Source organism: Electrophorus electricus, chromosome 15 (assembly GCF_013358815.1).
Source record: "Electrophorus electricus isolate fEleEle1 chromosome 15, fEleEle1.pri, whole genome shotgun sequence".
NCBI lineage: Eukaryota > Metazoa > Chordata > Actinopteri > Gymnotiformes > Gymnotidae > Electrophorus > Electrophorus electricus.
This window is the reverse complement of record NC_049549.1, coordinates 1085303-1097500: the sequence shown is the minus strand read 5'-3', so window position 1 is coordinate 1097500 and position 12198 is coordinate 1085303. Positions and strand designations below refer to the sequence as shown.

At 46.3% G+C, this 12198-nt stretch overlaps 1 protein-coding gene across 1 annotated transcript in view; it reads right to left on the bottom strand.

Moving 5' to 3' along the window:
- The window catches only part of frem2b (FRAS1 related extracellular matrix 2b), a 55728-nt gene extending 46593 nt beyond the window's left edge, over positions 1 to 9135 (bottom strand). Inside the window, exons 1-2 of the mRNA XM_035534500.1 lie at positions 3972 to 9135; positions 2606 to 2695 (exon numbers count right to left, since the gene is read on the bottom strand). Coding sequence (XP_035390393.1) covers positions 2606 to 2695; positions 3972 to 8988 — 5107 coding nt within the window. The 5' untranslated portion in view covers positions 8989 to 9135. The remainder of the gene's footprint in view (positions 1 to 2605; positions 2696 to 3971) is intronic.
- Positions 9136 to 12198: the final 3063 nt, after the last annotated feature.

The following is a 12198-nucleotide window of genomic DNA, read 5'->3' as shown; positions in this document are numbered from 1 at the left end:
GAAAACTAGTCCAAATATGCGCCTGGGTCAACCCCACGTGAGGTTACTGACAGGATGAGCGTGTCTGGACCTCTCTGCGTGCCTTCTTACTCTGTTAACAGCAGGCCCGGGTGGAGGTCACCGACACAGAGGTGCAAAGGCGTCTCGGTTGGAGAGGATAAAGGCACCCACGAGTGCCTGGGTGCTGAAAACTTATCCTTCTGATCTCTGTCCTTGTCTAATCCTCTCAGTCCTCTCCTGCTCAGTCTAACGTGATAACAATGAGAAATAAATGATGCAAACCATTAAGGGAGGCTTAAGAAAAAAAGCCCTGCTGATCATAAACTCTTTTACAGCACTTGATGTCAAAAACCCCATGAGGAGGAGTTCTCCCTTAAATAAGCGGCCAGGAATATGATCGCGGGGCTGTGGCTTGTACAGGCTTGAGGCAGAGTCTTGAGTTTGAAGAGGCACAAGCACCCCCGCCCCGCCCCGCCCCAAACCACCCAAGTAAAACATTATGAGTTTTTCCAGATTAGCATCTCCCAGTTAAATATGAGGCCCTTGAGCCTCTTTCGAGTGTCTCAAAACACCCTGCAATCTCTCGCTGTGCATGTGCCAACATCGGCGCGTCCCAGACATGTCCTCTGCCAAATTCCACAAGACACGGGTCCTTTTGTGTTGTGTCCGGCCCGTTCGGTCAGGAAATAATGCAGCTACCTGATTAGCATGCACCTTACAGGAAGCCTTACAATACCTTCACCTCCATATTGGTGCATGAATTAATCAGACAAGGACACAGAGGGCATAAATGCCAAGCATAGTAACATACTTTGCGAGCGGTAATAGCACGCTCGAATGTTGCAGGACTGAAAAACAACAAAAAGGCAACGACAGAGCCACCCCCCCCCCACACACGCACACAGACACATGCACACACACACAGACACACGCACAGACACACGCACACACACACGCACACACACACGCACGCACACACGCACGCACACACACACGCACGCACACAGACACAGACACGCACGCAGACACACGCACACAGACACACGCACACAGACACACGCACACAGACACACGCACACAGACACACGCACACAGACACACGCACACAGACACACGCACACAGACACACGCACACACACGCACACAGACACACACACACACACACACACACAGACACACACACACACAGACACACACACACACACACAGACACACACACAGACACACACACACACACAGACACACACACACACACACAGACACACACACACAGACACACACACACACACAGACACACACACGCACACAGACACACACACGCACACAGACACACACACGCACACAGACACACGCACACAGACACACGCACACAGACACACGCACACAGACACACGCACACAGACACACGCACACAGACACACGCACACAGACACACGCACACAGACACACGCACACACACACACACACGGACAAGACTGCTAAAGGTGTAAGAGTGGAATAGTGAGTGAGTGAGTGAGGCGAAGGAACTGTAACTAATTCAGATGGACGGCATCTACTAAATAAACAAATTACACCAAACTGGGGTAAAGCACACCTCAACTTTCACATCAAAGCTCACGACCAAACTCAAACACAAACCCGTTAGCTTTTCATCGGGGTTCGAACAAAAGGCCGTTGATCCTCGCTGGACGCCACAGGAGTGGGGAGGGGCGCTATGTCAGCAGTGGCGGGAGGTGAGAACACGCTCGTGGGCTCTTACTGTGCCGCTCGAGGGGAAAATGGACCGTATCTGAGAAGAGCCTTGTGTTTCCGAGAAGGCGGAACGGAGCGTCCTCTTAAACCCAAACAGCGTCACCAGTGCCATTGAAAGGCCATTCACACCTTTTCTGGCTAAGAGCGGCTCTACCCGGAGATAAAGGGATGAAGGGATGAGTACTGAAAGGCATGCGGACGAATCTGGGCACCTCACGTGCGTGATGTGTTCTCTTTCCTTCTTTCAATATAATACTGCTTGTAAATTTGGGTTATTAAATACTTTGACCAGCCGTCCATTTTCTCCTAAATTAATTCCTTGGGTCTGACAGAAATTCGGCGGTTTAAAAAGAATCGCAGTCTTCAGGCAGCCAATCAGATTCACCGTTAACGAATGTAATAACTGCAGGATGATATAAGCCTCCGAGACCAAAAGTAGCAAAGTGGATTTGGCAGGGTTGCAATTGGACATTCATTTCATTCATAAAGTTGCTAATAGCCTGAGAGGTAGAAGATGATTAAAAACACACCAGGAAAGCAGTCAGCTGCCATACGCATGTGCCAATCAAATGACACACACATACACACACACACACACACACATGCACACACGCACACACACACACGCATATACATCTGCAGTGCTGTCAGATATTAATAAACCTATGAGAGGTCCAAAAAACCTGAGAACACTCACTGCATTAATATTCAACTTTGTTTTAAGGGATGGCACACAACACTTACATACAGAGTGTGGGAAGTAGAGAGAAGGAGAGAGATAGGCATCACAAATTATATATTCAACCTCCTGAGGCACACTAAAAATCCAAAAATATTGGTGGAAAAATCTTACCATTGTCTTCGATGGAGAAATAGAAAATATCACTTGTGGCACTGTCTCCATCTCGAAGTACGTAGCAGACATGCATGTCGTCAATGTCGGCTGAGAAAGAGGCAGAAAGAGGTGCTAAAAACACATCAGTGTAACGGCTGAGAGGGTTTTATAATCAAGCACTTATTCCACTTCCAAAGCTGTCTTAAAATACTTATTTCAAGATTTTTCAGATTACACGTAATTTTCACCCACTAAAAAAAAAAAAAAGATTCAGGTTTAAAAATGGAGAATCCATGTTTTTAAATGTTTGATAATATTTTAACCGTTTGCAAATCACCACTGAAATATTTGCTCTGTAATCACAATGTAATCACAAAAATATGAATCATTTGACAAGTAATGCATTTCTTTTTGGTAATCCGCTAAAAAGTCAGACAGACAGAGGGCTGTAGTGGAAAATGTTCGCCTGTGTAAAAATGTTCATTTATGGATTTCGTATGTCATTAAATCATATCACGCAGGCTGAGTTTTGTATTAAACAGGAGGCGCTACAGCTGCAGAACGCCAGCTGACCCTGAGCGGAAGACCATGAGAACTCTATGTACCGCCAGACCTCACCTGCCTGTCTCACTCCCTCCCGGACACGAGCTTTTTCAGTGGAGGCTGTATTCAATATTTGATGTGAAAACAGTTCTCGTCAAAGAAGCTGACTCATAAACTGTAAACCCATCATTTTCAAAGACCCACAAGGGAGCAGCAATTTTATTTACTGTTAGCTCCCACTCGGCTATGATGCCCTTGAAATATTAAAACTGAACCCCGAGAGGCAAGAAGAATCTGAAAAAAGGAATATGGCATTGAGTATATCATCTCTTCCAAAAGTATTGCTGGCATCTGGTGTGTTGTTCGGGTGTTGTTCTAGCAGTGAATAATCCAGGGTTAGCCCTGTTCTTTTGCCAAAAAAAAAAAATTCTACATGACATAATCCTTTTAGAGGTGAATCTGTTCCAAGGCAGAGCTGTATAATCACTCTGAAATTTAGAATAACAGTTTTTCTAAAAGGAATAAAAGTGAAATCAGCCTGGAGTATTTTTTAGGATAATTATTAGTTAAGAACCAAACCTTTGTCATGCAAATGTAATAGCTACACGACACTCTTTTCAAAGTGCTGCCTCCCACATCCAATACAGTTCAACATCTTTCACACTCCACTGAGCTGTAAGGTGTCTGTGAAAATAAAGGTCTTTATGTACTTTACAGACAATTTACCTTTTGAGGAAGCTTCAAGATATTTCAGCAGCCAGGTCACAGGAGTAGAATAATTCAACTTTAAACACTATGCTATTCACACATAGTGACTAGTGAGTGTTGTGAACAAGGTTACCTTGCGTAAATGTGGTGATGCTGGCATTTCCTTTGCTCAGGTTGATGAGGTAGCCGTGCTTAGCGCCCACCGCGACTCTAAAAGTCACAGCTCCACGAGCGCTGTCTCTGTCCTCGGCCTTGAGCGCTTTACTGGTAATCAGGAACCCCAGGTGTCCTGTGGGCAAGGTTCTTAGCATTGTACCACCCTTGTTGACCACAATCTGCGGGATGCCATTGTCGACGGAGAGGATTGTGATCCTTATCACCTGCGGCTTGCGCGTTTCGAAAACCGTGTCGGGGAAGACGTAGAAGTCCGCATGGGTCCCGTCTGTGACGGTGAAGGAGAAGCTGTCGGAAGCCGACTCTGTCCCGTCGTGCTTATAGCTGATCATGTTCTCGTTCAGGTCCTGCTTGGTGAAGGTGGTGACAGGCCGGGTGTTGTTGAACAGGATCTTACCGTGGATGGGCAACTGGGTGACGGTGAACTTTAGGAGTCTGTCCACAGTGTCACGGTCCTCCACCGTCAGCTCGAAGGGTGTGATCAGCTTGCTCTTGCCCTCGTTGACCACCAGCCCATGAACGGTGACCACGGGCTTTTTGTTGTCCACGCCGCTTATGGAGATGCGGAAGGTGCGGAACACAGGGTTGTAACCGTCAGTCACCTCAAACTCGAAGCTGTCCATCTTGACCTCGTCGTCTGCGGTGTGGACGTAGTAGATTTTGCTGCCGGCCAGCTGAAGCTGAGTGAAAGACGCGACGGGCATGCCTGGGGTGTCGGTGCACTCTAGGTGGCCACGCGTGGGGGCTCGCGTGATGGTGAAAACCAAATGTTCGTCGGGACTGTTGAGATCGCTGGTGCTGAGTAAGTCCGTGGTCAGGATCACCCTGCCACCTTCTTTCAGAGACACGCCTTTGCTAACAACATCAGGGAACACCATGTCTATTCCGCCTACTGTCACATAAAAGTACCTGTCAATTAGCGGGTTGATGCCATCAGTGACATCAAACTTGATGAGGTCACGTATTCCCTCTTGGCCGTTGTGCACGTACACCATCAAACTTTGATCCACCTCACTTTGCGTGAAGTTCGTTCCAACGGTTATGTTCTCTAGTGTTCCAAATGGGGTTTTCCTTTGTAAAAATCCCTGGTTGGGACCATATCGGATAATGTAGGTAAGGGTGCTGTCCTCTGAGTCAAGGTCTGTGGCTTTTAAAACTTTGTTGTTGATTTCTTTCACTTCTCCTATCTCTATTTCAAGGCCATCATTAATTGCCATCCTTGGAGTTTCATCGTCCACTGGGATGATCATGATAACGGCTGTTTTTTCCACTGTGAATTTGCCATCGGTGAGAAGAATGTTAAAACTGTCCTCTGTGGTCTCTGAATCATCATGCTCATAAACAATGCTGGAGGCCTCTCTTATCTGCTCTAGAGTAAAGTTTGTCACGGGGACAACACCCGAGGTTAACTGATTCACAACGATTCCGTGTTTGGGGGGTTTAGTGATGATAAATGTCAGCTCATCTGTGGGAATATCCGCATCGACGCCGTTCAGTATAGGCGTGTCGATGACGACGTTCATGCCCTCCATCACTACAAACTCTCTCATGTGGATCTCCGGCTTCTCGTCATTGGACGGGATTATTGCAATGGGGAAAAAGTGCCTCTCCGAGAAGTTGATGCCATCTGAGCATCTGAACGTGAACCTGTCTTCAACTGGCTCCACCTCTTTGTGAATGCTTTGGACATAGTAGATATGGTGCTGGGTTATGTCTTTGATGGTGAACGCACTAATGGCAGTTCCAGACCGGGACTTCTCCGATCCCGGAGCTGGAGAGATGTTTTCCAAGTAGCCTGATGTGGGCTGAACAATGACTGTACACAAAAGGTCATCGTTGGGAGTGTCTATATCGTCAGCACTTATGTGCAACGTTTGAATGACGTTTTTCTCACCCTCAACGACAGTGAATTGGGGCCCTACAAACACCTCAGGAGCTTGGTTGTCTACTGGCAGTATAATCACTTGCACTCGAACACCCTTGATTTTATTTCCTCCCACGGTCCACTCATCAGACATATCGGTGAGCGTCAGATTAAAGAAGTCCTGTTTTACAGCGAGGCCAATCTCTTCACTTGTGTGCGTATACGCTACCAGGCCACTAATGATGTCAGCTTGAGTAAATGTATTGGACCGCACCCCATTGACCAGTATGTCACCAAACACTGGCGGATTTTCTACTATGAAGGTCAGCCTGAGGTCATCGGTGTCCTCGTCTCGCCCCTGAATTACATTGGTGGTGATCTCTGTAGCTCCATTCTCCAGCACGTCAATGTAGGAGCCAATGGTACCTTCTGGAAGGTTTATTATTGGAGCCTCATCGTCGACGGGCTTCACATTTATCTTGATGGTAATCGGGACAACATGGACCCCGTCACTCACATCGAGCTGAAAGAAATCATTGGTGGACTCGTCTCCGCTGTGAACATAGGAGATCCTGCCGTTAGAAATATCATCCAGATTGAAAGAACCCCCCTTGGTCAGGCGGATCGATGTGTACATGACCTGGCCGTGCAGAGGAGGCTGGGTGAGTGTGAAAGAAATCTTTGCGTGGTCCGTGTCCGGGTCTGCGGTGTGAAGCTCCGTGCGCGTGATGCCATGCGTGCTCCGCTCCAGGACGCTGAACCCTGTGTTGGTTATCTGGGGTGGCTTGTTGTCAACAGGCTGCAAGAAAATAGTGAACACTCCGCTGACGCTGTTCCCTGCTGTGTCTTCCACAGTGTACTGGAACTGGATTACATGTGGAGTTATTCCCAACTCCAGATCAGGAGGCTTGTATGCAATCTTATGGTGATTTATCTGCGCTTGGGTGAACTCTATGACCTCTGTATTTGGAGTCTCTGTCAAAACGATGCTTCCCAGAAGACCAGGGCTGTTTTCATCGGTGTCTGTCGGTGGTTGAGTGATGGTGTACTTTAAGTCCCTGTCGTCTGAGTCCAAATCAGTATAACGCAAGAATTTCTTACGGAAGTAGGTGAGCTGAAATTCATGTACAGTCAGATGCAGGGTGACGCCAGGGTACAGCTCCGGGGGAATGTCATCAACTGGCAGAATTTTGATGACAAAAGAGTTCTCCCCTGACTGATTCGGTGGATCATTATCATCTTGGACTCGGAAAACTACCTGATCCATAATGGCCTGGGTGTTGTGAGGCCCCACGTGCCTGTAGAACAGCTTCCCATCGGTAATGTCCTGCTGGAGCCACTGTGTCACTGGCTTTTCGTACATCTCATCTTCAGAATTAAACCTCCATGTGGAGGGGTCCTCTGGCGCATCCGCCTGGCGGAGCAGCACCTCCCCTACGCTAGAGAAAGGAGGCTGCATAAGAAATGTAATCGTTGAGTCCTCTGAGTCGATGTCAGCAGCACTGAGCATTAAAGGGGAGATAAGCACCATCTGTTTTTTGTACACCACCAGGCCTGTGTTGGCGTTGATGATGGGGGGCTCATCGTCAGTTGGGACCACAGTTATGGGGAAGAGGAATTCCACCTCGTGCTTGCCGTCCGTCATGCGGAAAATGATGTTGTCGCTGTAGGTGTCGCTGCCGTCATGCTGGTAGATGACAGCGCCAAGGTCAAGGTCCGCTGGCGTAAAGAACTTCCTCCTGGACCCCAGGACCGTCAGCTCTCCATGCTTCAGCCCATCAATCACCGTCACCCTCACATCATTCAAATTGTCCTCATCGCTGATCTGCAGGCTCTGTGAGCTGGACAGCGGCCTGGACTGGCCTTCGTACAACAGCTGCCCCGTGTTATGGGTCACAACAGGAGCCAGAGTGTTCATGGGCTTAACCGCAATCATGAATGCAAAGGGATCTGAGACAGCTCCCTCTGTGTCTACAACCACAAACTCAATTTGGAAAATCCTCTCAACGTCTGAATCCACGGATGGAGGCTTGTATGCTATTTTAAGATCCTTCAGATCCCCCTGATAAAAGGATGTGATCGGCAAATTCCTATCGTCTGTGCTAACAATGTAGCCTTCCTCAAATGATAAGGGAGAGGTAATGTTGAAGATTAGGTCATCGGGAGCCGATTCAACATCCTCGGCGGCTAGCATGTCAGGGGTTATAGCGGTCATCACAAACTGGTTGACTTCCATCATCATCATGGCCACAAAGCTGGGTTTAGGAGCCATGTTCTCCTCACCCTCTTTAATGCGCATCATAATTTGGAAAAACTCCTGCTTCACAACGTTACTTTCCTTGTCTTGTAGTTCTACGTACATTGGGGCATAATCTCGGTTCGGAGAATGATGGGCAAAGGTGTGCTGATAGCGAATGTTCAGCATGATAAATTCATCACAGTCAATCATTTTGCTTAATTTACCTTCATCGATGAGCTTTCCATACCTGGGCAGAGCACTGGCACTAGCAAGAGACGTTACTTTGCACTGATAAGCGTTTCTATCGAAAGTAAACTCAAGAATTTTCTTATCGATTGGATGACTTATCCCAAGCAGTTTTTCCACTGTAACGGGCATGTTTTTAGTCAAAATCTCCAGCTGAGTAAACACCACCTCTACCTCCATCATGAACGGAACGATCACCGTGTCGGTCTGTGTGTCATATCGAAGTTGGAGTCTCACCCTGTCTTTGGACGGGCTCCGTGATCCGAAGTGCGAGTACTTCACGTCGTTGGGACCAAATTCACACGGGAACTTTTTAGGTGACAGCTGACCCGGTCTCTGTGATAAAGGGTCGTTATCCAGAACAGTCAAGGTGCACTTGTCTCCGGGTTGAACCTGGATAACCAAATCGTTGACCGGATCAACAAAAACAGACCTGCCGAAAGGGACCCTTATTCCGTTGTTGGCGACCAGTATAGCATCCTCAGAAAGCTCTGACCTTAAGCCATAGGTTAGTCCAAAGCTGTCCGAAAGCCGTGTTTGATCTGCCAAAGTCATTCCAGTGAAAAACAGTGGAATAAAGACAGACATGGCAGTCTTGCGTCGTTGCGCGGGGGGATTCTTAGCCATTTGTAGCGCGAGTCACAGTGACTGTAAAATGTTTCGGACTGTACGCGAGCAAAGATGCACGAACGACAAAAGTTCAGATAAAAACAGCGCGGTCCTGGAGAGCCCTAAGGTGCACCATTCTCCTCGAGCAGCAGCCTCCAGCATAAACTTCATGCCTCGCGGAGCAGAGTGGGGGTGAATCACGCCCTCCTTTCACACAATTGGGCGATGTTCACGGCGGAGCGCGTTCGCCAACTTGTAAATGGGCGCGAGCAATGTCAGTCCCCGGCACGGGCGCCACGCGCAGCGTTAGTTCGGAGAGATTCTTTCTTGCAGGACGCATCCGTGAAGAGTCTGTTACCTACACTGCCTCAAAGCACTTTTTCATCAAAGCGGCTTTTTTTTGCATGTTGCTATTCTTTAAAGTGAATTAAGATGGGTTGTTGTTTTTTTACATACATTGATAACGTTTGAAATTTTGTAACAAAAACATTTGCTTTTGGTGTATTTTTTAAAACTTGAAAGCGCTCTTGCAGAAAAAGCCTGAAGGGGCATTAGGCGGAGGAATACTTAATGGGGTGGGTGGGTGGTGGTGGTGGTGGGGGGGGGGGGGGGGGGTTCTCCATAGGCGTCTCATTGCTCATTGCTTCAGTTCCCTCTGGTGGTAGAAAGGTGGTAGGAGGTTCTGAAAACCTTTAAGCGTTTGTGCTGATAAGCAGACGTTTATATTGTGGTGCTGGTCGACGTGTTTGTCTAACTAACTTAACTATCTTTGCCTCCAATGTTAATAGACTGTAACCAATGACTTGGTGTATGTGACTTCAGTTGAGCCGAGACCATCCAAAACTGGTTGGCTTTCTTTATGTGTCGCCGTTTGCACTGTGTTGATCAAGTCATTCTGGTTATTTAGGTCAAATGTTTCTGGGTTCTGAGCGTGTGATGTGGTGGATTGACTGATGCGCAACACCTCGGCCAGGTGACACCCAACACCTGCTGTCCTAGAGTGCACGTATTAGGCTCTACAGCCCTACGAATGAGAGCTATGTGAAAGATAAACTCATAAAATTTCAAATATAAATTATGCATATGCAGAATGAAGTTAAATAAAATATATATATTTTAGATGTACAAGCGGTGAATTTTTGTTTAAAAAGTGCACAGTGCTCATTGGCAACGGTGATATACATATTCTTTTAATGTCAGGAAAATGCAGTATTAGCCATGCCAATTTAGATTAGAGTTACTGCTACTGAATGTGAGATTTTTTCCCAATTTCTCATGGACAGATTTTCCTGTATTTTCTGGGTCCTTTGTGATTATTATACATTAAAGGTCTTGCAGATATAATTGATATGATCTGTCAGTCTTCTTTATTCCTTCCCTGTGCTGTATATACAAATGCAAAATTGCCCTAACACGTTCAGAATTGGTGAGCTAGAGAAAAGACACACCAAGTCTAACAGGGTTGGGAGGCAAAGGTTTCATATACTGGCAGAAGAGAAAATGTTCTTTTTTATTGTTGTTGTGGTGGTAATTAGACCCACACTAATACAAACAAAAACAACAACAATAACAAAACGTTGATTCTTTCCCATTGCACTTTCATGACTCTTCCCATCATTACTTGTGTTCAGGAAAGAAAGCAATAAGTACAATTTGAAAATGCATAAATAAACAGGGAATATATTGTTATATATATTTTCACAGTCTTTCTACTAGTGTGTATGAAAAAAAATGTACTATGGAGTATTACAATGTAGATTTCTTATAAAAGTGGAATTTCTCATTAATCCGTGTGGAATTCTGTGCTGTTAGCGCTGTCGGTTCTGGCACCGGCTGAGTGGATTAGCGATGCCCTCTGATTTACGGGACCGCTGTGCAGCCTTCTGATTTACAGCCATATCTTCATTTCCCTCCCAGCCATGGACCTCAGAACGTCTCAGACTAATCTCCACAACAAGACGTACCTAGCCTTTGAGTTACTGCGAGACGTCTGAGGTCTTCTCGTTCACTTCCAGCTTCTCTGTCATGGTGATTGCTAAAACAGCACACAGTGCTGTCCAAAACTCCTCTTTGGTGTATACAGATGTTTCATTGTAGATTACGGAGACATCCTTGCACAGCCTTCAACCACACCCGATGAGAGAGTAACGGTGTTACGATGGGAAAAGGAAAACACCTGTATTTCCAGACAAAGGGGCAAGGGAAACCAAAACTGGAAGTTGGAATTGCTCTCAATTCTCCTCGTTTTGGAACCTAGCAGATGGTTCAAATGGTCATGCAGTTGTTCTCTGAGGTCTACAAAGCCATGGTCTGCATTTATGTTCACCATGCGGATAAACCACAGAAAGAGCGACCAGGCCACCAACAGTTTCACAACTTCCTATTGCGTGGCGGTGGAATGCTCAAAAAGCCAGAAAATCTGTTGGCACAAACATTTCCAAGGGCAGTGGAATTTGACAGAAATTAATCAAACTTTAACGCTGCTTGAATGAAAAGAATCCTGTTGATATCTAACACTTTGGCCCCTGTTATTACCAGCATCAACTCAAGTATACTGCTACCATTCATCAGTTAAACAGTGAATCAGACTGTCCCTCAGACTTACCTGTGTGATTCCAGACCCTGCAGTACCTGTACTCTATATCTGACTTCACTGACTGTCAAATGGAACTTGTCAGTACATTCCTCCATTTAGATTTTTGCTACCTTGTCTTTTACGCAAAACAAGGACAAGCGTCTATTTTCTGCATTAAATCATACTCGTCCGTGGCATTTTAGTACAAGCTGAAGGTCTGTTTTACCAGCAATTTTTACAGGGTTTCTTTAGCAGGTTGGCAATTATATATTTTAACAGTTCCTTGAAGTAAAAACTCAGATACACAACCCAGTGCATCAGTTATATCTTATCAGGTCCAGATTTATTGAGAACACTTATAATTCTCACAGAGTCCAATGGATTGCACCAATATAGAGAAAATAACCAGTCATGTAATATGCAAGAAGGAAGATAGGGACCACCAAGAAACGACTCTGGGTAAAAAAGTAGAAATACCATGATTACAAATACAGCAGTTTAGTTAAACTGCCTGGGTCACTGGTCGGGTCACTGGTCGGGTCACTGGTCGGGTCACTGGTCGGGTCACTGCCCACGGGTCACCGCGGTTTGTTCTGTCTCTTTCTGAAGGATGATCTAAGGTGACAGTTTCCCTTTTTTGTAGTTGTGAGCTG